Source organism: Mobula birostris, chromosome 16, assembly GCF_030028105.1.
Source record: "Mobula birostris isolate sMobBir1 chromosome 16, sMobBir1.hap1, whole genome shotgun sequence".
Lineage (NCBI taxonomy): Eukaryota > Metazoa > Chordata > Chondrichthyes > Myliobatiformes > Myliobatidae > Mobula > Mobula birostris.
The window spans coordinates 78,758,649-78,779,866 of record NC_092385.1 but is presented as its reverse complement, the minus strand read 5'-3'; the positions used below and the strand labels follow the sequence as shown (position 1 = coordinate 78,779,866).

The following is a 21,218-nucleotide window of genomic DNA, read 5'->3' as shown; positions in this document are numbered from 1 at the left end:
CCTGTGCTTTGTGATCTATTGCCAGAAACTTCAGCCATCTCTGCTCTGCCATCATCTCTGCCAGAGTCCTCCTCCAATCCACATGGGCAATCCACCTCTCACATGCCTCTGTAACCCTTTAAGTTTCAGTGAATTCCTAAATGAATTCTCATGTTTTTAAAATTCATATTACATTTAAATCTTAATTGTTAGCCATATGTAGTGAAGTGACTTAGACAAGTGTGGAGGCATTTGTACAATTTGATTGACAGGGTTTGTGATATCCATGGGTTTGTACTGAGTATATTTGAAAGCTTCATTCAGAAACATAATGTTTTCGGATTGCTAAAATAATTGTGTTGAACTCAGAACACCACACACAAATAACAATTGATTTATAAAAGGACAGAAATACTAATATCACAGCATTCCTTGGAAAGTATGCACCTGTGACGGTAAGCAGAGCATAATCAAGATATAGGACATTGTGAACAAAGGTAATGTATTAATCTTGGGAAAACTAAGCAGTGTGGAAAACTGCATTTAAGATTGTTTTCTAGATCAATATTACAAAGAACTAACTAGGTTCTTTAAGATAATATAAAAGAGAGGTTAGTTAATACACCTGAAGTCTCCAGGGAAGAGACTAATAAATCTGAACTGCTATCATTCTCTACCCTTGAAAGATGAAGTACATATAAAGAAGGATAATTTAGCAAAACAATAAATAGTTAATGTAACGTACCATCGGCTATTGGCGGTTCATCGAGATCAACTGAAAATAGACGAGGCAATATTTAATCAAATAGCTAACATATCATGTTATTTTATCTGATATACTGTCAGATAAGATCATAAGACAAAGGAGCAGATTTAGGCCATTCGGCTCATTGAGTTTGCTCCACCATTCCATCATGCTGATCCCGGATCCCACTCAACCCCACACACCTGCCTTCTTGCCATATTTTTTGATGTCCTGACTGATCAGGAAACCATCAACATTAGGCTTAAGTATACCGACGGGCTTGGTCTCCAAGGTAGTCTGTGACAGAGTATTCCACAGATTCACTAGTCTCTGGCTAAAAAAAATTCTTCCTTACATCTGTTCTAATAGGTCGCACCTCAATTTTGATGCTGTGCCCTCTAGTTCTGGATACCCCCACCATAGGAAACATCCTGTCCACATCGACCCTATCAGGTCCTTCCAGCATTCGATACTTTTCAATGAGATCCAACCGCATTCTTCTGAATTTCAATGGGTGCAGACCCAAATCTGACAAACTATCCTTATAGATTAAACCCTTTATTCCCTGAATCATCCTTGTGAACCTCCTCTGGACTCTCTCCAATGGCAACACATCCTTTCTGAGATATGGGGCTCAAAACCTTTGACAATACTTCAAGTACAGTCTGACTAGTGTCTTAAAAAGGCTTAGCATTATCTCCTTGCTTTTATATTCTATTCCCCTTGAAATAAATGCCAACATTGCATTTTCCTTCTTTACGACAGGCTCAACCTGTAAATTAACCCTCTGGGAGTCTTGAACGAGAACTCCTAAGTCCCTCTGCACCTCCGATGTCTGAACCTTCTCCCCATTTAGATAATAGTCTGCACTATTGTTCCTTTTACCAAACTGCACTATCATACATTTCCTAATACTGTGTTCCATCTGCTACTTTTTTGCCCATTCTTCCAATTTGTCTAAGTCCTGCTGAAATCGCATTGCTTCCTCAGCACTACCTACCCCTCCACCTATCTTCGTATCATCCGCAAACTTGCCACAAAGACATCAATTCCACTATCCAAATCATTGACAAACAATGTGAGAAGTAACGATCCCAATACTGACCCCTGAGGAACACCACTAGTCACTGGCAGCCAACCAGAAAAGGTCCACTTTATTCCCCTTCGCATGTTTCCTTCCTGTCAGCCATTTCGCTCTCCATGCCAGTATCTTTCCTGTAACGCCACAGGATTTTATTTTGTTAAGCAGCCTCAGGTGTGGCACCTTATCAAACGCCTTCTGAAAATCCAAGTAAATGATATCCACTGTTCTCCTTTGTCCATTCTGCTTGTTACTTCCTCGAAGAACTCTAACAGATTTGTCAGGAAAGATTTCCCTTCACAGAAACCATGCAAACTTTGACTTTTTTTAAATTAGTCTCCAAGTACTCCAAAACTTCATCCTTAAAAATAGTCTCCAACACTTTCCCAGACACTGACATTAGACTAACTGGCCTATAGCTTCCTTTCTTTTGCCTTCCTCCTTAAAGAGTGGAATGACATCTGCAATTTTTCAGTCCTCTGGGACTTTGTCTGGATCAAGTGATTCTTGAAAGATCTTGACCAACGCATCCGTTATCTCTTCAGCAACCTCTCTCAGAACCCTGGTGTGTAGTCCATCTGATCCAGGTGATTTACTTACCTTAAGACCTTTGAGTTTGCTTAACACTTCTCCCTTTGTAATGACACATACTCCTGCTCCATGACACTCACGGACCTCTGGTACACTGCTGTGATCTTCCCCAGTGAAGACTGATGCAAAGTACCTATTTAGTTCATTGTCTCCCCGCGCCCCCCCCCATTACTACCCCACCAGCATCATTTTCCAATGGTCCAATAACAACTCTCACCTGCCTTCTACTGTTTAGATAACTGAAAAAACTTTTAGTGTGCTGCTTTATATTATTGGCTACTTTGCCATCATATTTCACCTTTTCCCTTCTTATAGCTCTTTTAGTTGCCTTTTGTAGGATTTTAAAAGCTTCCCAATCATCCAATTTCTCACTCACTTTTGCTACCTTATACACACCCTTTCCTTGGCTTTTATACAGTCTTTAAACTCCCTTGTCAGCCATGGTTGCCTACCCCTGTCATTTGAGAACTTCTTCCTTTGTGGAACATATCTACCCTGTGCTTTGTGATCTATTGCCAGAAACTTCAGCCATCTCTGCTCTGCCATCATCTCTGCCAGTGTCCTCCTCCAATCCACATGGGCAATCCACCTCTCACATGCCTCTGTAACCCTTTAAGTTTCAGTGAATTCCTAAATGAATTCTCATGTTTTTAAAATTCATATTACATTTAAATCTTAATTGTTAGCCATATGTAGTGAAGTGACTTAGACAAGTGTGGAGGCATTTGTACAATTTGATTGACAGGGTTTGTGATATCCATGGGTTTGTACTGAGTATATTTGAAAGCTTCATTCAGAAACATAATGTTTTCGGATTGCTAAAATAATTGTGTTGAACTCAGAACACCACACACAAATAACAATTGATTTATAAAAGGACAGAAATACTAATATCACAGCATTCCTTGGAAAGTATGCACCTGTGACGGTAAGCAGAGCATAATCAAGATATAGGACATTGTGAACAAAGGTAATGTATTAATCTTGGGAAAACTAAGCAGTGTGGAAAACTGCATTTAAGATTGTTTTCTAGATCAATATTACAAAGAACTAACTAGGTTCTTTAAGATAATATAAAAGAGAGGTTAGTTAATACACCTGAAGTCTCCAGGGAAGAGACTAATAAATCTGAACTGCTATCATTCTCTACCCTTGAAAGATGAAGTACATATAAAGAAGGATAATTTAGCAAAACAATAAATAGTTAATGTAACGTACCATCGGCTATTGGCGGTTCATCGAGATCAACTGAAAATAGACGAGGCAATATTTAATCAAATAGCTAACATATCATGTTATTTTATCTGATATACTGTCAGATAAGATCATAAGACAAAGGAGCAGATTTAGGCCATTCGGCTCATTGAGTTTGCTCCACCATTCCATCATGCTGATCCCGGATCCCACTCAACCCCACACACCTGCCTTCTTGCCATATTTTTTGATGTCCTGACTGATCAGGAAACCATCAACATTAGGCTTAAGTATACCGACGGGCTTGGTCTCCAAGGTAGTCTGTGACAGAGTATTCCACAGATTCACTAGTCTCTGGCTAAAAAAAATTCTTCCTTACATCTGTTCTAATAGGTCGCACCTCAATTTTGATGCTGTGCCCTCTAGTTCTGGATACCCCCACCATAGGAAACATCCTGTCCACATCGACCCTATCAGGTCCTTCCAGCATTCGATACTTTTCAATGAGATCCAACCGCATTCTTCTGAATTTCAATGGGTGCAGACCCAAATCTGACAAACTATCCTTATAGATTAAACCCTTTATTCCCTGAATCATCCTTGTGAACCTCCTCTGGACTCTCTCCAATGGCAACACATCCTTTCTGAGATATGGGGCTCAAAACCTTTGACAATACTTCAAGTACAGTCTGACTAGTGTCTTAAAAAGGCTTAGCATTATCTCCTTGCTTTTATATTCTATTCCCCTTGAAATAAATGCCAACATTGCATTTTCCTTCTTTACGACAGGCTCAACCTGTAAATTAACCCTCTGGGAGTCTTGAACGAGAACTCCTAAGTCCCTCTGCACCTCCGATGTCTGAACCTTCTCCCCATTTAGATAATAGTCTGCACTATTGTTCCTTTTACCAAACTGCACTATCATACATTTCCTAATACTGTGTTCCATCTGCTACTTTTTTGCCCATTCTTCCAATTTGTCTAAGTCCTGCTGAAATCGCATTGCTTCCTCAGCACTACCTACCCCTCCACCTATCTTCGTATCATCCGCAAACTTGCCACAAAGACATCAATTCCACTATCCAAATCATTGACAAACAATGTGAGAAGTAACGATCCCAATACTGACCCCTGAGGAACACCACTAGTCACTGGCAGCCAACCAGAAAAGGTCCACTTTATTCCCCTTCGCATGTTTCCTTCCTGTCAGCCATTTCGCTCTCCATGCCAGTATCTTTCCTGTAACGCCACAGGATTTTATTTTGTTAAGCAGCCTCAGGTGTGGCACCTTATCAAACGCCTTCTGAAAATCCAAGTAAATGATATCCACTGTTCTCCTTTGTCCATTCTGCTTGTTACTTCCTCGAAGAACTCTAACAGATTTGTCAGGAAAGATTTCCCTTCACAGAAACCATGCAAACTTTGACTTTTTTTAAATTAGTCTCCAAGTACTCCAAAACTTCATCCTTAAAAATAGTCTCCAACACTTTCCCAGACACTGACATTAGACTAACTGGCCTATAGCTTCCTTTCTTTTGCCTTCCTCCTTAAAGAGTGGAATGACATCTGCAATTTTTCAGTCCTCTGGGACTTTGTCTGGATCAAGTGATTCTTGAAAGATCTTGACCAACGCATCCGTTATCTCTTCAGCAACCTCTCTCAGAACCCTGGTGTGTAGTCCATCTGATCCAGGTGATTTACTTACCTTAAGACCTTTGAGTTTGCTTAACACTTCTCCCTTTGTAATGACACATACTCCTGCTCCATGACACTCACGGACCTCTGGTACACTGCTGTGATCTTCCCCAGTGAAGACTGATGCAAAGTACCTATTTAGTTCATTGTCTCCCCGCGCCCCCCCCCATTACTACCCCACCAGCATCATTTTCCAATGGTCCAATAACAACTCTCACCTGCCTTCTACTGTTTAGATAACTGAAAAAACTTTTAGTGTGCTGCTTTATATTATTGGCTACTTTGCCATCATATTTCACCTTTTCCCTTCTTATAGCTCTTTTAGTTGCCTTTTGTAGGATTTTAAAAGCTTCCCAATCATCCAATTTCTCACTCACTTTTGCTACCTTATACACACCCTTTCCTTGGCTTTTATACAGTCTTTAAACTCCCTTGTCAGCCATGGTTGCCTACCCCTGTCATTTGAGAACTTCTTCCTTTGTGGAACATATCTACCCTGTGCTTTGTGATCTATTGCCAGAAACTTCAGCCATCTCTGCTCTGCCATCATCTCTGCCAGTGTCCTCCTCCAATCCACATGGGCAATCCACCTCTCACATGCCTCTGTAACCCTTTAAGTTTCAGTGAATTCCTAAATGAATTCTCATGTTTTTAAAATTCATATTACATTTAAATCTTAATTGTTAGCCATATGTAGTGAAGTGACTTAGACAAGTGTGGAGGCATTTGTACAATTTGATTGACAGGGTTTGTGATATCCATGGGTTTGTACTGAGTATATTTGAAAGCTTCATTCAGAAACATAATGTTTTCGGATTGCTAAAATAATTGTGTTGAACTCAGAACACTACACACAAATAACAATTGATTTATAAAAGGACAGAAATACTAATATCACAGCATTCCTTGGAAAGTATGCACCTGTGACGGTAAGCAGAGCATAATCAAGATATAGGACATTGTGAACAAAGGTAATGTATTAATCTTGGGAAAATTAAGCAGTGTGGAAAACTGCATTTAAGATTGTTTTCTAGATCAATATTACAAGGAACTAACTAGGTTCTTTAAGATAGTTTAAAAGAGAGGTTAGTTAATACACCTGGAGTCTCCAGGGAAGAGACTAATAAATCTGAACTGCTATCATTCTCTACCCTTGAAAGATGAAGTACATATAAAGAAGGATAATTTAGCAAAACAATAAATAGTTAATGTAACGTACCATTGAATATTGGCGGTTCATCGTAATCAACTGAAAATAGACGAGGCAATATTTAATCAAATAGCTAACATATCATGTTATTTTATCTGATATACTGCCAGATAAGATCATAAGACAAAGGAGCAGATTTAGGCCATTCAGCTCATTGAGTTTGCTCCACCATTCCATCATGCTGATCCCGGATCCCACTCAACCCCACACACCTGCCTTCTTGCCATATTTTTTGATGTCCTGACTGATCAGGAAACCATCAACATTAGGCTTAAGTACACCGACGGGCTTGGTCTCCAAGGTAGTCTGTGACAGAGTATTCCACAGATTCACTAGTCTCTGGCTAAAAAAAATTCTTCCTTACATCTGTTCTAATAGGTCGCACCTCAATTTTGATGCTGTGCCCTCTAGTTCTGGATACGCCCACCATAGGAAACATCCTCTCCAGATTGACCCTAACAGGTCCTTTCAGCATTCGATACGTTTCAATGAGATCCAACCACATTCTTCTGAATTCCAATGGGTGCAGACCCAAATCTGACAAACTATCCTTATAGATTAAACCCTTCATTCCCTGAATCATCCTTGTGAACCTCCTCTGGACTCTCTCCAATGATAACACATCCTTTCTGATATATGGGGCCCAAAACCTTTGACAATACTTCAAGTACAGCCTGACGAGTGTCTTATAAAGGCTTAGCATTATCTCCTTGTTTTTATATTCTATTCCCCTTGAAATAAATGCCAACATTGCATTTGCCTTCTTTACCACAGACTCAACCTGTCAATTAACCTTCTGGGAGTCTTACACGAGAACTCCTAAGTCCCTCTGCACATCCGATGCCTGAACCTTCTCCCCATTTTGATAATAGTCTGCACTATTGTTCCTTTTACCAAACTGCACTATCATACATTTCCTAATACTGTGTTCCATCTGCCACTTTTTTGCCCATTCTTCCAATTTGTCTAAGTCCTGCTGAAATCGCATTGCTTCCTCAGCACTACCTACCCCTCCGCCTATCTTCGTATCATCCGCAAACTTGCCACAAAGACATCAATTCCACTATCCAAATCATTGACAAATAATGTGAGAAGAAGCGGTCCCAATACTGACCCCTGAGGAACAAGTACTAATGACCTATTCACCTTGAATATTTGCAGTGGCCTAGCATCTTTTCCTTTGTAATCATGATTGCGCTCATTCCTGCTCCCTGACACTCACAGACCTCTGGCATACTGCTAGTTTCTTCTTCAGTGAAGACAGATGCTAAGTACCCACTATGTTCACCTTCCATTTCGGTGTCCCACAATACTACCTCACCAGCATCATTTTCCAGAAGTCCAGTATCAACTCTTACCTCCCTTTTACTCTTTATTTAACTGAAAAATCTTGTGGTGTCCTGGTTTATATTACTTGTTAGACATTCCTTATATTTCATCTTTCCCTTATAGCTTTTTCAGTTGCCTTTTGTTTTATTTTAAAAGCTTCCCAATCAATCATCCAATTTCCCACTCACTTGTTCTATCTTATATATCCTTTTTCTTGGTCTTTCTGCAGTCCTTAATTTTCTTTGTCTGATACGGTTGCCTACCCCTGGCAGTTGAGAACTTCTTTATCTGTGGGACACTAACCCAATCCCCTTGCATACTGAAATATTCCATTACAATTGTGTCCAGCTCCCTTTACAAACTTAACCCCACATCTTAGCTACTACTTGGAGGCCTATATATGATCTCATAATGTTTTTTTTTACCCTTGCAGTCTCTTAATTCCACCTACAAAGATTTAATATTCTCTGACCCTATGTCACGTCTTTTTCAAGGTGTAATTCCATCTCTCACCAATAGAGCCACACCACCTGTATTCTTTTTTCAGGATCTCCTCCCTTTTTCTACTTATGTTCTTGGTACCAATACGTACCACGACTTCTCACCCTCCCTCTTCAGGATATTGTGGATGCGCCCAGAAACATCATGAACCCTGGCATCTGGGAGGCAGACTACCATCTGTATTTTCTTACAGTGTCACAGGTTCGCCTACCTGTCCCCCTGACTGTAGAGTCCCCGATTACTGGTGCTGTCCTCTTCAGTTATCTTCCCTTCTGAGCCACACAGCAGACTTGGTGTCGGAGGCACGGCCAGTGTTGGTTCTCCCAGGTAGGGCGCCCCTCCCCAACCCCAGCATTACTCAAAATGGAGAATTGGTGCAGGGGGGCGGCCACAGGGCTGCTCTCCACTATCTGACATCTCCCTTCCCTCTCCTGACGGTCACCCATTTTAACTGTCTCCTGTAGACGTGGGGTGATTACCTCCCTGTAGCTCCTGTCTATCACTGCTTCACTTTCCCTAACAAGCTGAAGGTCACTGAGCTGCGGCTCCAGTTCCCTGACACGGTCACTAAGGAGCTGCGTCTCGATGCACCAGGCGCAGACATGGCCATCGGGGAGGCTTGGAGACGGCTGGGAACCCCACGTCTGGCACGCAGAACAGAACACTGCTCTGTAGAAACACCCCATATTCTCTCGAGATTTAATTAAGAAATAAGGAATGAATTTACATACCTACCTTGCCTCTGCCTGTTCTTGCTGAAGCTCTGTTGAGCTAAAGCCTTACTACTCTGCCTCTGACTACCCCGACGATGACCGTTCGCATGATAACCGCTCCGCTAGGTGGTACCTCTCCTTTATAGAGACGAGGTTATTAAAGCTCTTCACTGGACCAGTGCAGGAATTTGTTGTGTCTGCACAATACTCCAATTCCCCTTTAGGTTACAAGGGAATGCATCTTTACAGTCTATGCCTGTAATGCATGCCTTATTTACTATGTGCAGCATAGGAGTCAGTGATAATAAATCTAATTGATTTTGAGAGGAGTGGACTTCAATCAGGTCCACTGCCTGAGTGCAAAAGGCAGCAGTTGTTGCTGCAGCGAGAAAGAGCTTTGACCTGCAGCCAATCCAGACATCGGAAGTTTTAAGAAGAGGCGAGTTCAATCAGATCCACTGCCTGAGTGCAAAAGGCAGCAGCAGGTCGTTACGGCAAAAGAGAGCTTCAACCAGCGACCAATCAGTCTTTGGGATTGATTAGCAAGAAATAGTTAAAGGAAGGCAGGAACAAGTATGACGGCCATTGTCTGAGGTGGCAGAGACAGACTGGTGATTGTGAGGCTTCAACGAGGAGCGACTTCAGTCAGAGGGAGCAAAAGAAAATAAATGCTGAAGTTTATCTTTTCCTTCCCTTCTTTATATCTGCTCAGCTAGCAGAGTAGACTTGCCAGTCAGGATAGTGAATGCCCCTCTTGTGGGATGTGGGAAGGCACGGAGACCTCCGGTGTCCCTGACCACTACAACTGCGAGAAGCACATCCAGCTACAGCTTCTAAAAATCCGTATTGCAGCTGGAACTGGATGAACACTGGGTCAAAGCAACACGCTGGAGGAACTCAGCAGGTCGGGCAGCATCCGTGGAAACGAACAGTCAACATTTGGGGCCGAGACTCTTCGTCAGGACTGTAGAGGGAAGGGGCAGGGGCCCTATGAAGAAGGTGGGGGGAGGGTGGGAAGGAGAAGGCTGGTAGGTGCCAGGTGAAAAACCAGTAAGGGGAAGTGAACACTGGATCTTTTCGGGAGGCTCAGGATATGATAGATAGGGCATATAGAGAGATATCTACACCCAAGGTGCAGGGCACAGGAAACTGGTTAACAGTCAGCAGTACTGAGTACCCCTGCAGCCATCCCCCTCAACAACAGGTATATCACTTTGGATACTGTCGGGGGGATGATCAAACAGAGGAGAATCATAGTGGTTGGGTCTCTGGCACGGGGTCTAACTCTGTGACTCAGAAGGGAAGTGGGGTGGGGGGATGAGAAGAGGAATGCTGTGGTGGTCGAGGATTCGTTAGTTAGGGGAATGGACAGGAAGATCTGTGGGCGAGAATGAAATTTCCAGATGGTATGTTACCTCCCGGGTGCCAGGGTCTGGGTTGAGTCCTCGGCATTCTTAAGTGGGAGGGTGAACAACCAGAAGTTGTGGTCAATATAGGTACTGGTGGCACGGGTAGGATGAGTGAAGAGGTTCTGCATAGGGAGTTCAGGGAGTAAGGTGCTAAGTTGAAGGCAGGACCTCCAGGGCTGTGATCTGAGGATTGTCACCCATGCCATGCGCCAGTGAGGCCAGAACCAGGAAGATTATACAGTTTAATACGTGGCTAAGGAGTTGGTGTAGGAGGGAGGCCATAAGATTTTTTTGATCATTGGGCTCTCTTCCAGGGAAGGTAGGACCTGTACAGAAGGGACAGTTTGCACCTGGACTGGAGGGGAACTAATATCTTAGCGAGAAGGTCTGTTAATGCTGCATGGTGGGGTTTAAACTAAATTACAGGGGTATGGGAACCAGGGTGCCAGAACAGCTAGTGGAGAGGTTGTGGAGGCAGACATTGGTTCCCAACCTTGTGATTCCTAACTCAGACAAAGTGAGATATCAAAAAGTTGAGCATGGTGCAACTAGTGTTCTGAGCTGGGTATATTTCAATGCCAGAAGTATTGTGGGAAGAGTGGATATTAGCACTGAAGATGAGGTTTACAAACAGAGACAATGTGTAATGAGGAGAGGCTGATATTAGGGCAAAATTGCAGTCAACAGAATGAGTTGCAACGTAAAACACAGACAAAGTCGAAAAGGGGTGAATACAGGATAAAGATAGAAGCATAGAAACATAGAAAACCTGCAGCACAATACAGGCCCTTCGGCCCACAATGCTGTGCCGAAAATGCCCTTACTTAGAAGTTACCTAGGGTTACCCATAGCCCTCTAATTTTCTAAGCTCCATGTACCTATCCAAAAGTCTCTTAAAAGACCCTATCGTATCCGCCTCCACCACTGTCACCGGCAGCACATTCCACGTACTCACCACTCTCTGTGTAAAAAACTTACCCCTGACATCTCCGTACCTACTTCCAAGCACCTTAAAACCATGTCCTCTTGTGGCAACCATTTCAGCCCTGGGAAAAAGTCTCTGATTATCCACACGATCAATGCCTCTCATCACCTTATACACATCTATCAGGTCACTTCTCATCCTCCGTCGCTCCAAGGAGAAAAGGCCGAGTTCACTCAATCTATTCTCATAAGGCATGCTCCCCAATCCAGGCAACATCCTTGTAAATCTCCTCTGCACCCTTTCTATGGCTTCCACATCCTTCCTGTATTGAGGTGACCAGAACTGAGCACAGTACTCCAAGTGGGGTCTGACCAGGGTCCTATATAGCTGTAACATTACCTCTCAGCTATTAAACTCAATCCCATGGTTGATGAAGGCCAATGCACCGTAACTTTGAGAGTCCTATGGACTCAGACCCCAAGATCCCTCTGAACCTCCACACTGTCAGGAGTTTTACTATTGATACTATATTCTGCCATCATATTTGACCTACCAAAATGAACCACCTCACACTTATCTGAGTTGAACTCCATCTGCCTCTTCTCAGCCCAGTTTTGCATCCTATCAATGTCCCACTGTAACCTCTGACAGCCCTCCACACTATCCACAACACCCCCAACCTTTGTGTCATCAGCAAATTTACTAACCCATCCCTCCACTTCCTCATCCAGGTCATTTATAAAAATCACAAGAGTAGGGGTCCCAGAACAGATCACTGAGGCACAACACTGGTCACCGACCTCCATGCAGAATATGACTCATCTACAACCAATATTTGCCTTCTGTGGGCAAGCCAGTTCTGGATCCACAAAGCAATGTCCCCTTGGATCCCATGCCTCCTTACTTTCTCAATAAGCCTTGCATAGGGTACCTTATCAAATGCCTTGCTAAAATCCATATACACGACATCTACTGCTCTACCTTCATCAATGTGTTCAGTCACATCCTCAAAATATTTAATCAGGCTCGTAAGGCACAACTGGCCTTTGATAAAGGCATGCTGACTATTCCTAATCATATTATATCTCTCCAAATGTTCATAAATCCTGCCTCTCAGGATCTTCTCCATCAACTTACCAACCACTGAAGTAAGACTCACTGGTCTATAATATCCTGGGCTATCTCTACTCCCTTTCTTTAATAAAGGAACAACATCTGCAACTCTCCAATCCTCTGGAACCTCTCTCGTTCCCATTGATGATGCAAAGATCATTGCCAGAGGCTCAGCAATCTCCTCCCTCACCTCCCACAGTAGCCTGGGGTTCAGCTCATCCAGTCCTGGAGACTTATCCAACTTGATGCTTTCCAAAAGCTCCAGCACATCCTCTTGCTTAATGTTATATTTGAATGTGCACAGTATATGGAATAAGGTAGATGAACTTGCAGCACAGTTATAGATTGGCAGGTATGATGTTGTAGGCATCACTGAATCATGGCTGAAAGGAGATTATAGCTGGGAGTTTAATGTCCAAGGATACATATTGTATCGAAAGGACAGGCAGGAAGATGGAAGGGGTGGCGTTGCTCTGTAGGTAAAAAAATTAAATCAAATCATTAGAAAGAGGCAACATAAGGTTGGAAGGTTTGAATCATTGTGGAGAAAGCTAAGGAACTGCAATGATAAAAAGACCCTGATGGGAGTTGCATACAGACCCCAAACAGTAGTAAGGATGTGGCCTACAAATTACAACAGGAGATAGAAAATGCATGCCAAAAGGGCAATATTACAGTAGTCATGGGGGACTTCAATAAGCAGGTAGATTGGGAAAATCAGATTGGTGCTGGATTACAGGAGGGGAATTTCTGGAGTGTCTACAAGATAGCTTTTTAGAGCAGCTTGTGGTTGAGCCCATCAGAGGATCAGTTATTCTGGATTGGGGGTTGTGCAATGAACCCAAATTGATTAGAGAGCTTCAGGTAAAAGAACTCTTAGGGGCAAGTGATCAAAATATAATCGAATTCACCCTGAAAATTGAGAAGGAGAAGCTGAAGTCAGATGGATCAGTGTTGCAATGGAGTAAAGGGAATTATGAAGGCATGAGAGAGGAGTGGCAGAATATTGGGGCTGAGAGGAAAATTGGATCAGCCATGATTGAATGATGGAGCAGAATCGATGGGCCAAATTGCCTAATTCTGCTCCTATATCTTATGGTCTTATAGAATTGGCCAGATTGATTGGAGAAGAACACTGGCGGAGATGACAGCAAAGCAGCAATGGCTAGAAATTCTGGAAGCAATTCGGAAGGCACAGGATATATACATCACAAACAGGAAGAAGTATTCTAAAGGCAAGAGAAGTTAGAGCATTGGGAAGCTTTTAAAAACAAGCAGAGGCAACTAAAAAGATATTAAGAAGGTAAAGATGGAATGTGAAAGTAAATTGGCCAATAATATTAAATAATATTTTGGCCAATAATACCAAAAGTTTCTTCAGATACATAAAGTGTAAAAGAGAGGCGAGAGTGGATATCAGAACTGTGGAAAACGATGCTGGGCAGGTAGTAATAGGGGACAAGGAAATGGCAGATGAACTGAATAAAAATTTTGCATCAGTCTTCACTGTGGAAAACACTTGCAGTATGGTGGAAGTTGCAGCTGTTAGGAGTCATGAAGTGTGTGAAGTTACCATAACTAGAAAGGAGGTGCTTAGGAAACTGAAAGGTTGAAGGTGGAAGAGTCACCTGGAGTACACATCAGGGTTCTGAAGGAGGTGGCTGAAGAGATTGTGGAGGCACTAGTAATGATCTTTCAAGAATCACTAGATTCTGGAATGGTTCTGGAAGACAGGAAAATTGCAAATATCCCTCCACTCTTCAAGAAAGGAGAAAGGCAGAAGAAAGGAAATCATAGGCCAGTTAGTCTGAACTCAGTGGTTGGGAAAATGTTGGAGTCCGTTATCAAGGATGAGGTCTCAAGGTATTTGGAGGCACATGATAAGTAGGGCTGTAGTCAACATGGTTTCCACTAGCTGACAAATCTGCTGGAATTCTTTGAAGAAATAACAAGCAGGATAGACAAAGGAGAATTGGTTGAGGTTGCGTACTTGGATTTTCAGAAGGCCTTTGACAAGTTGCCACACATGAGGCTGCTTTACAAGTTACATCGTTTTTTTACAGGAAAGATCCTCGCATGGATAAAGCAATGGCTGATTGGCAGGAGGCGAAGAGTGGGAATAAAGGAGCTTTTTCTGGTTGGCTGCCAGAGATTAGTGGCGTTCCACAGGAGTCTGTGTTGGGACCGATTGTTTTTACAATACACGTCAACAATTTGAATGATGGAATTGATGGTTGTTTTGCAAAGTTTGCAGATAATATGAAAATAGGTGAGTGGCAGGTAGTTTTGAGGAAGTACAGAGGCTACAGAAGGACAGGCAGATTAGGACAATGGGCAAAGAAATGGAATACAGTGTCAGGAATTTTACGATCATGCACTTTGGAGGAAGAAATGAAAGGGTTGACCATTTTCTAACTAGAGAGAAAATACAAAAACAGCAGTGCACAGGGACTTGGGAGTCCTTGTACAGGATTCCTTTAAAGTTAATTGGCAGATTGAGTCTCTGGTGAGGAAGGCAAATGCGATGTTAGCATTCCTTTCAAGAGGACTAGAATATTAAAGCAAGGACGTAATGTTAAGACTTTAGAAAGCACTGGTGAGGCCCCATTTGGAGTATTGTGAGCAGTTTTGGGCCCTTTTCCTTAGAAAGGATGGGTTGAAACTGGAAAGAGTTCAAAGGAGATCCATGAAAATGATTCCCAAATTGAATGGCTTGTCATATTAATAGTCTTTGACGGCTCTAGACCTGTATTCATTAGAATTCAGAAGAATGAGAGGTGACTTCATTTAAATCTGTTGCATGGTGAAAAGCCTTGATAAAGTGGATGTGGAGAGGGTGTTTCCTTTGGTAGGAGAGTCCAAGACCAGAAGACACAGCCTCAGAATAGAGGGGCATCCTTTTAGAGTTGAGATGAAGAGGGGTTTCTTTAGCCAGTGAGTGGTGAATCTGTGGAATTCTTTACCACAGGCAGCTGTGGAGGCCAAGTCTTTACGTTTATATAGATTCTTGATTGGTCAGAGTATGAGAGGATGCAGGAAGAAGGCAGGGGAATGGGGCTGAGAGGAAAATTGGATCAGAATTGATGAAATGGCGACACAGACTCAATGGGCCAAATGGCCTAATTCTGCTTCTATATCTTATGGCAATAACTATTGTAAATCTGATTAAACATTTCTTGCTAGTAGGAGTTATTAATGTATTTACTGGAAGAAAATAAACTGTTTAGATTTAATAAGTGATTTATATTCGACAAGTAACAGTGCATTCAAACAATAACTTCCTCATCTGGTAGTATCAAACAAAAATGTTTGAAATCTGTTTTATGCTATACTATCTTACGTTTTTTCTGGAATACTGACTACAAGTGTTTGGACAGAACATATGATACATTCCAGTTCTTAAAATCAGTCTCCATGCATCCACAGTATACCTCTTCTTACTTAAAATGAAATTTATCTCATTAAATAAACTACTACCATTTATGATACCAAATACCTACGTGGTGAAGGTCCCTGAATAATGTGAAAGGAAAATCATGTCTGACGAATCTCATAGAATTTTTTGAGGATGTAACTAGTAGAGTGGATAGGGGAGAACCAGTGGATGTGGTATATTTGGATTTTCGGAAGGTTTTTGACAAGGTCCCACACAGGAGATTAGTGTGCAAACTTAAAGCACACGGTATTGGGGGTAAGGTTTTGATGTGGATAGAGAATTGGTTAGCAGACAGGAAGCAAAGAGTGGGAATAAACGGGACCTTTTCAGAATGGCAGGCAGTGACTAGTGGGGTACCGCAAGGCTCAGTGCTGGGACCCCAGTTGTTTACAATATATATTAATGACTTGGATGAGGGAATTAAATGCAGCATCTCCAAGTTTGCGGATGACACAAAGCTGGGTGGCAGTGTTAGCTGTGAGGAGGATGCTAAGAGGGTGCAGAGTGACTTGGATAGGTTGGGTGAGTGGACAAATTCATGGCAGATGCAATTTAATGTGGATAAATGTGAAGTTATCCACTTTGGTGGCAAAAATAGGAAAACAGATTATTATCTGAATGGTGGCCGATTAGGAAAAGGGGAGGTGCAACGAGACCTGGGTGTCATTATACACCAGTCATTGAAAGTGGGCATGCAGGTACAGCAGGCGGTGAAAAAGGCGAATGGTATGCTGGCATTTATAGCAAAGGATTCGAGTACAGGAGCAGGGAGGTACTACTGCAGTTGTACAAGGCCTTGGTGAGACCACACCTGGAGTATTGTGTGCAGTTTTGGTTCCCTAATCTGAGGAAAGACATCCTTGCCATAGAGGGAGTACAAAGCAGGTTCGCCAGATTGATTCCTGGGATGGCAGGACTCTCATATGATGAAAGACTGGATGAACTGGGCTTGTACTCGTTGGAATTTAGAAGATTGAGGGGTATCTGATTGAAACATATAAAATTCTAAAGGGATTGGACAGGCTAGATGCAGGAAGATTGTTCCCGATGTTGGGGAAGTCCAGAACAAGGGGCCACAGTTTGAGGATAAAGGGGAAGCCTTTTAGGACCGAGATTAGGAAAAACTTCTTCACACAGAGAGTGGTGAATCTGTGGAATTCTCTGCCACAGGAAACAGTTGAGGCCAGTTCATTGGCTATATTTAAGAGGGAGTTAGATATGGCCCTTGTGGCTACGAGGATCAGGGGGTATGGAGGGAAGGCTGGGGCGGTGTTCTGAGTTGGATGATCAGCCATGATCATACTGAATGGCGGTGCAGGCTCGAAGGGCCGAATGGCCTACTCCTGCACCTATTTTCTATGTTTCTGTGTTTCTATGTCTACCATGAAATTCGGCAAGGTTGTAATAAAAATTTATATCAGTTAAGAATAATGCGACCAGAGAATATTGTTTCGATAGATTTCAGCAAAACAAACTGTTAGCTTTATATAATTATGGCTTTGTTTACACAGCTTCTTAATCTTATATAACTTGGAGCCCATTCCAATAAAGGGATTTTGACCCGAAATGTTACCGCTATTCCCTATCCACAGATGTTGCCTAGTTTCTACTACTTAACCATGAGACCATAAGATATAGGAGCAGGTTTAACATTTCTGCCCATTGAGTCTGTTCTGCTATTTCTTTACCCATTACCTTAATCTGTCTAAGTCCTATTGTGGACTCCCTGCTTCCTAAACACTACCTGCCCCTCAACCTGTCTTTGTATCGTCTGCAAACTTGGTCACGAAACCATCAATTCTGTTGCCCAACTCATTGGCAGATAAAATGAAAAAAAAGTGCTCCCAACTCTAACCCCTGCGGACGCCATTAGTCAAACAGAAAAGGCTCCCTTTATTGCACTCTTTGCCTCCTGCCAGTCAGCCAATCTTCTATCCATGCTAGTATCTTTCCTGCAATACCATGGGCTCTCATCTTGCTTGTAGCCTCATGTGTGACACCTTGTCTAAAGCCTTCTGAAGATCCAGACACACAACATCCACAGATTCTCCTTTGTTTAAACTGCCTATTATTTCTTCAAAGTATTCCAAATGATTTGACAGGCACGATTTTCCCCTGAGAAAACCATGGCCTATTTTATCATGTGCCTACAAGTACTCCGAAACCTCCTTCTGAACCTCTTACCAACCATGGAAGTTCGACTAGCTAGTCTACAACTTCCTGTCTTGCTTCTCTCGCTCATTTACTTTTATTATTTCAGATTTGCAGCACCTGTAGGGACTGGTGGATTAAAATCATGTGCAACTTCACCATATTATTTTTAATAACAGTAGAAAATAAACTTGCTCCATGCATTAAAACACTCTGTGATGATGACTCTACAGTGAAATCTGCTTTTAAAAAATTGGCTGTGTTGGAGATCTGTCCTTATAAGAGATCTGGGTCTAGCATATGGTCATAGAATATTGATATCTACCATTTATTTTAAGGAAATGTATTGACGTGTTTAAGCATTTATTGCATTTTAAATATAAATATGAGTGTAGGGAATTAGGTGGGTTCCTAAAAATAACAAATAAAAATAGAAGAATTTGATCATTTTTGTGATGTATTGTAACACAACTTAAGTGTTTCGGAATCTCATTGAATATAATAAGTTTGGCATGATGTGTAATGCAACAGATAACTCCTTATTTCAAACAATCAAGCTGACTAAATTTAAATTAGGTAAGTGGTTGATCCAGGACAGTGCCTGTGATTTTTACTAAGACTGATGAAATGAAAATTTCATCAAAAGAGGATGTGCTGGAGATTTTGGAAAGCATCACGTTGGATAAGTCACCAGGACTGGACGAAATATACCCCAGGCTACTGTGGGAGGCGAAGAAGGAGATTGCTGAGCCTCTGGTGACGATCTTTGCATCATCAATGGGGACGGGAGAGGTTCTGGAGGATTGGAGGGTTGCGGATATTGTTTCTTTATTCAAGAAAGGGAATAGAGATAGCCCAGGAAATTATAGACCAGTGAGTCTTACTTCAGTGGTTGGTAAGTTGGTGGAGAAGATCCTGAGAGGCAGGATTTGTGAACATTTGGAGAGGTATTATATGATTAGGAATAGTCAGCATAGCTTTGTCAAAGGCAGGTCATGCCTTACGAGCCTGATTGAATGTTTTGAGGATGTGACTGAACACATTGAGGAAGGTAGAGCAGTAGATGTAGTGTATATGGATTTCAGCAAGGCATTTGATAAGGTACCTCATACAAGGCTTATTGAGAAAGTAAGGAGACATGGGATCCAAGGGGACATTGCTTTGTGGATCCAGAACTGGCTTGCCCACAGAAGGCAAAGAGTGGTTGTAGACGGGTCATATGCTGCATGGAGGTCGGTGACCAGTGGTGTGCCTCAGAGATCTGTTCTGGAACCCTTACTCTTCGTGATTTTTATAAATGACCTGGATGAGGAAGTGGATGGGTTAGTTAGTTTGGTGATGACACAAAAGTTGGGTGTGTTGTGGATAGTGTGGAGGTCTGTCAGAGGTTACAGTGGGGCATTGATAGGATGCAAAACTGGGATGAGAAGTGGCAGAGATGGAGTTCAACCTAGATAAGTGTGAAGTGGTTCATTTTGGTAGGTCAAATAAAATGGCAGAATATAGTATTAATGGTAAGACTCTTGGCAGTGTGGAGGATCAGAGGGATCTTGGGGTCCGAGTCCATAGGACACTCAAAGCAGCTGCGCAGGTTGACTCTGTGGTTAAGAAGACATACGATGTATTGGCCTTTATCAATCATGGAACTGAATTTAGGAGCTGAGAGGTAATGTTGCAGCTATATAGGACCCTGGTTAGACCCCTCTTGGAGTACTGTGCTCAGTTCTGTTCGCCTCACTGCAGGAAGGATGTGGAAACTATAGAAAGGGTGCAGAGGAGATTTTCAAGGATGTTGCCTGGATTGGGGAGCATGTCTTATGAGAATAGGTTGAGTGAACTCGGCCTTTTTCCTTGGAGTGACGGAGGATGAGAGGTGACCTGATAGAGGTGTATAAGATGATGAGAGGCATTGATCGTGTGGATGGTCAGAGGCTTTTTCCCAGGGCTGAAATGGTTGCCACAAGGGGACACAGGTTTAAGGTGCTGGGGAGTAGGTATAGAGGAGATGTCAGGGGTAAGTTTTTTAGGCAGAGAGTGGTGAGTGCGTGGAATGGGCTGCCGGCGATGGTGGTGGAGGGGGATATGATAGGGTCTTTTAAGAGACTTTTGGATAGGTACATGGAGCTTAGAAAAATAGATGGCTATGGGTAAGCCTAGTAATTTCTAGGGTAGGGACATGTTCGGCACAACTTTGTGGGCCGAAGGGCCTGTATTGTGCTGTAGGTTTTCTATGTTTCTAAATTACATTCAAGCTGAAGTACAGATTAACCAACAGTCCTTTATCAAAGTCATGGTCTGACAACTAATTGCTGTTTTGAAAGAGAACAAACAATATTTCAAATGTTTAAAAACTTCCCACACAAACATATTATACTGTTTCCCTTTAAAATAAAATACACTGATCAAATAAACTGAACTACTTACATCTATGAGGTTTTATACTTACTTTTAAAATACAGTGCCTATAAAAAGTATTCACACCCTCTGGAAGTTTTCATTTTTTATCATTTTTACAACAATGGATTTAATTGGGCTTTCTTGACACTGATCAACAGAAAAGACTCTATTGTGTCAAAGTGAAAAAATTCTGCAAATTGGTCTACATTTATTACAATTATTAAACACAAAATAGTTGATTGAATAATTACTTCCCCCCCTTGTAAAAGAAATTTCCACATAAAAACCATACTGGCTTCCACTTTTAAGTTTATATACATCAATCCAATTAATTGAACTATTTACATACATGATACTTGTATGAAAGTAATGGATATTGGACGTTGTAAATTGTCCTGTGAATAGGTTAGGGTTAAATCACGGTTGTCGTGGGGTGCTGGGGTGGCAATGCTTGAAGGGCTGGCAGGGCCTACTCTGCAGTGTATCACTAAAAAAATAGCGCCTAAGCTGATCCCACCATGATATCTACCCATATCCATGCAATGTTGTGTCTATGATTTTCCTTAGACTGATTATAATGGAGATACATTCACACTGAAGTACAGATTAATCAAAACTACCATTAAGCAGGCCATTCACTGACTATTGACTACCAGCATCTGACCGATCAAGTGAAACACTTCAGGTTGTAAAATCACGCTCCTTGCATACAAACCATCCTGGCTTCTAGCTTACATGTAGATACGTTT

At 42.0% G+C, this 21,218-nt stretch overlaps 1 protein-coding gene across 3 annotated transcripts in view; it reads right to left on the bottom strand.

The window, feature by feature from the left end:
* LOC140211259 (inter-alpha-trypsin inhibitor heavy chain H3-like) overlaps window positions 1-21,218 on the bottom strand; it is a 129,121-nt gene that overhangs the window by 31,774 nt on the left and 76,129 nt on the right. For 2 of the 3 annotated variants that reach the window (XM_072280935.1, XM_072280937.1), the window contains exons 19-21: window positions 6,505-6,534; window positions 3,615-3,644; window positions 725-754 (exon numbers count right to left, since the gene is read on the bottom strand). In XM_072280935.1, coding sequence (XP_072137036.1) covers window positions 725-754; window positions 3,615-3,644; window positions 6,505-6,534 — 90 coding nt within the window. The remainder of the gene's footprint in view (window positions 1-724; window positions 755-3,614; window positions 3,645-6,504; window positions 6,535-21,218) is intronic. The other variant, XM_072280936.1, reaches the window with a different exon arrangement.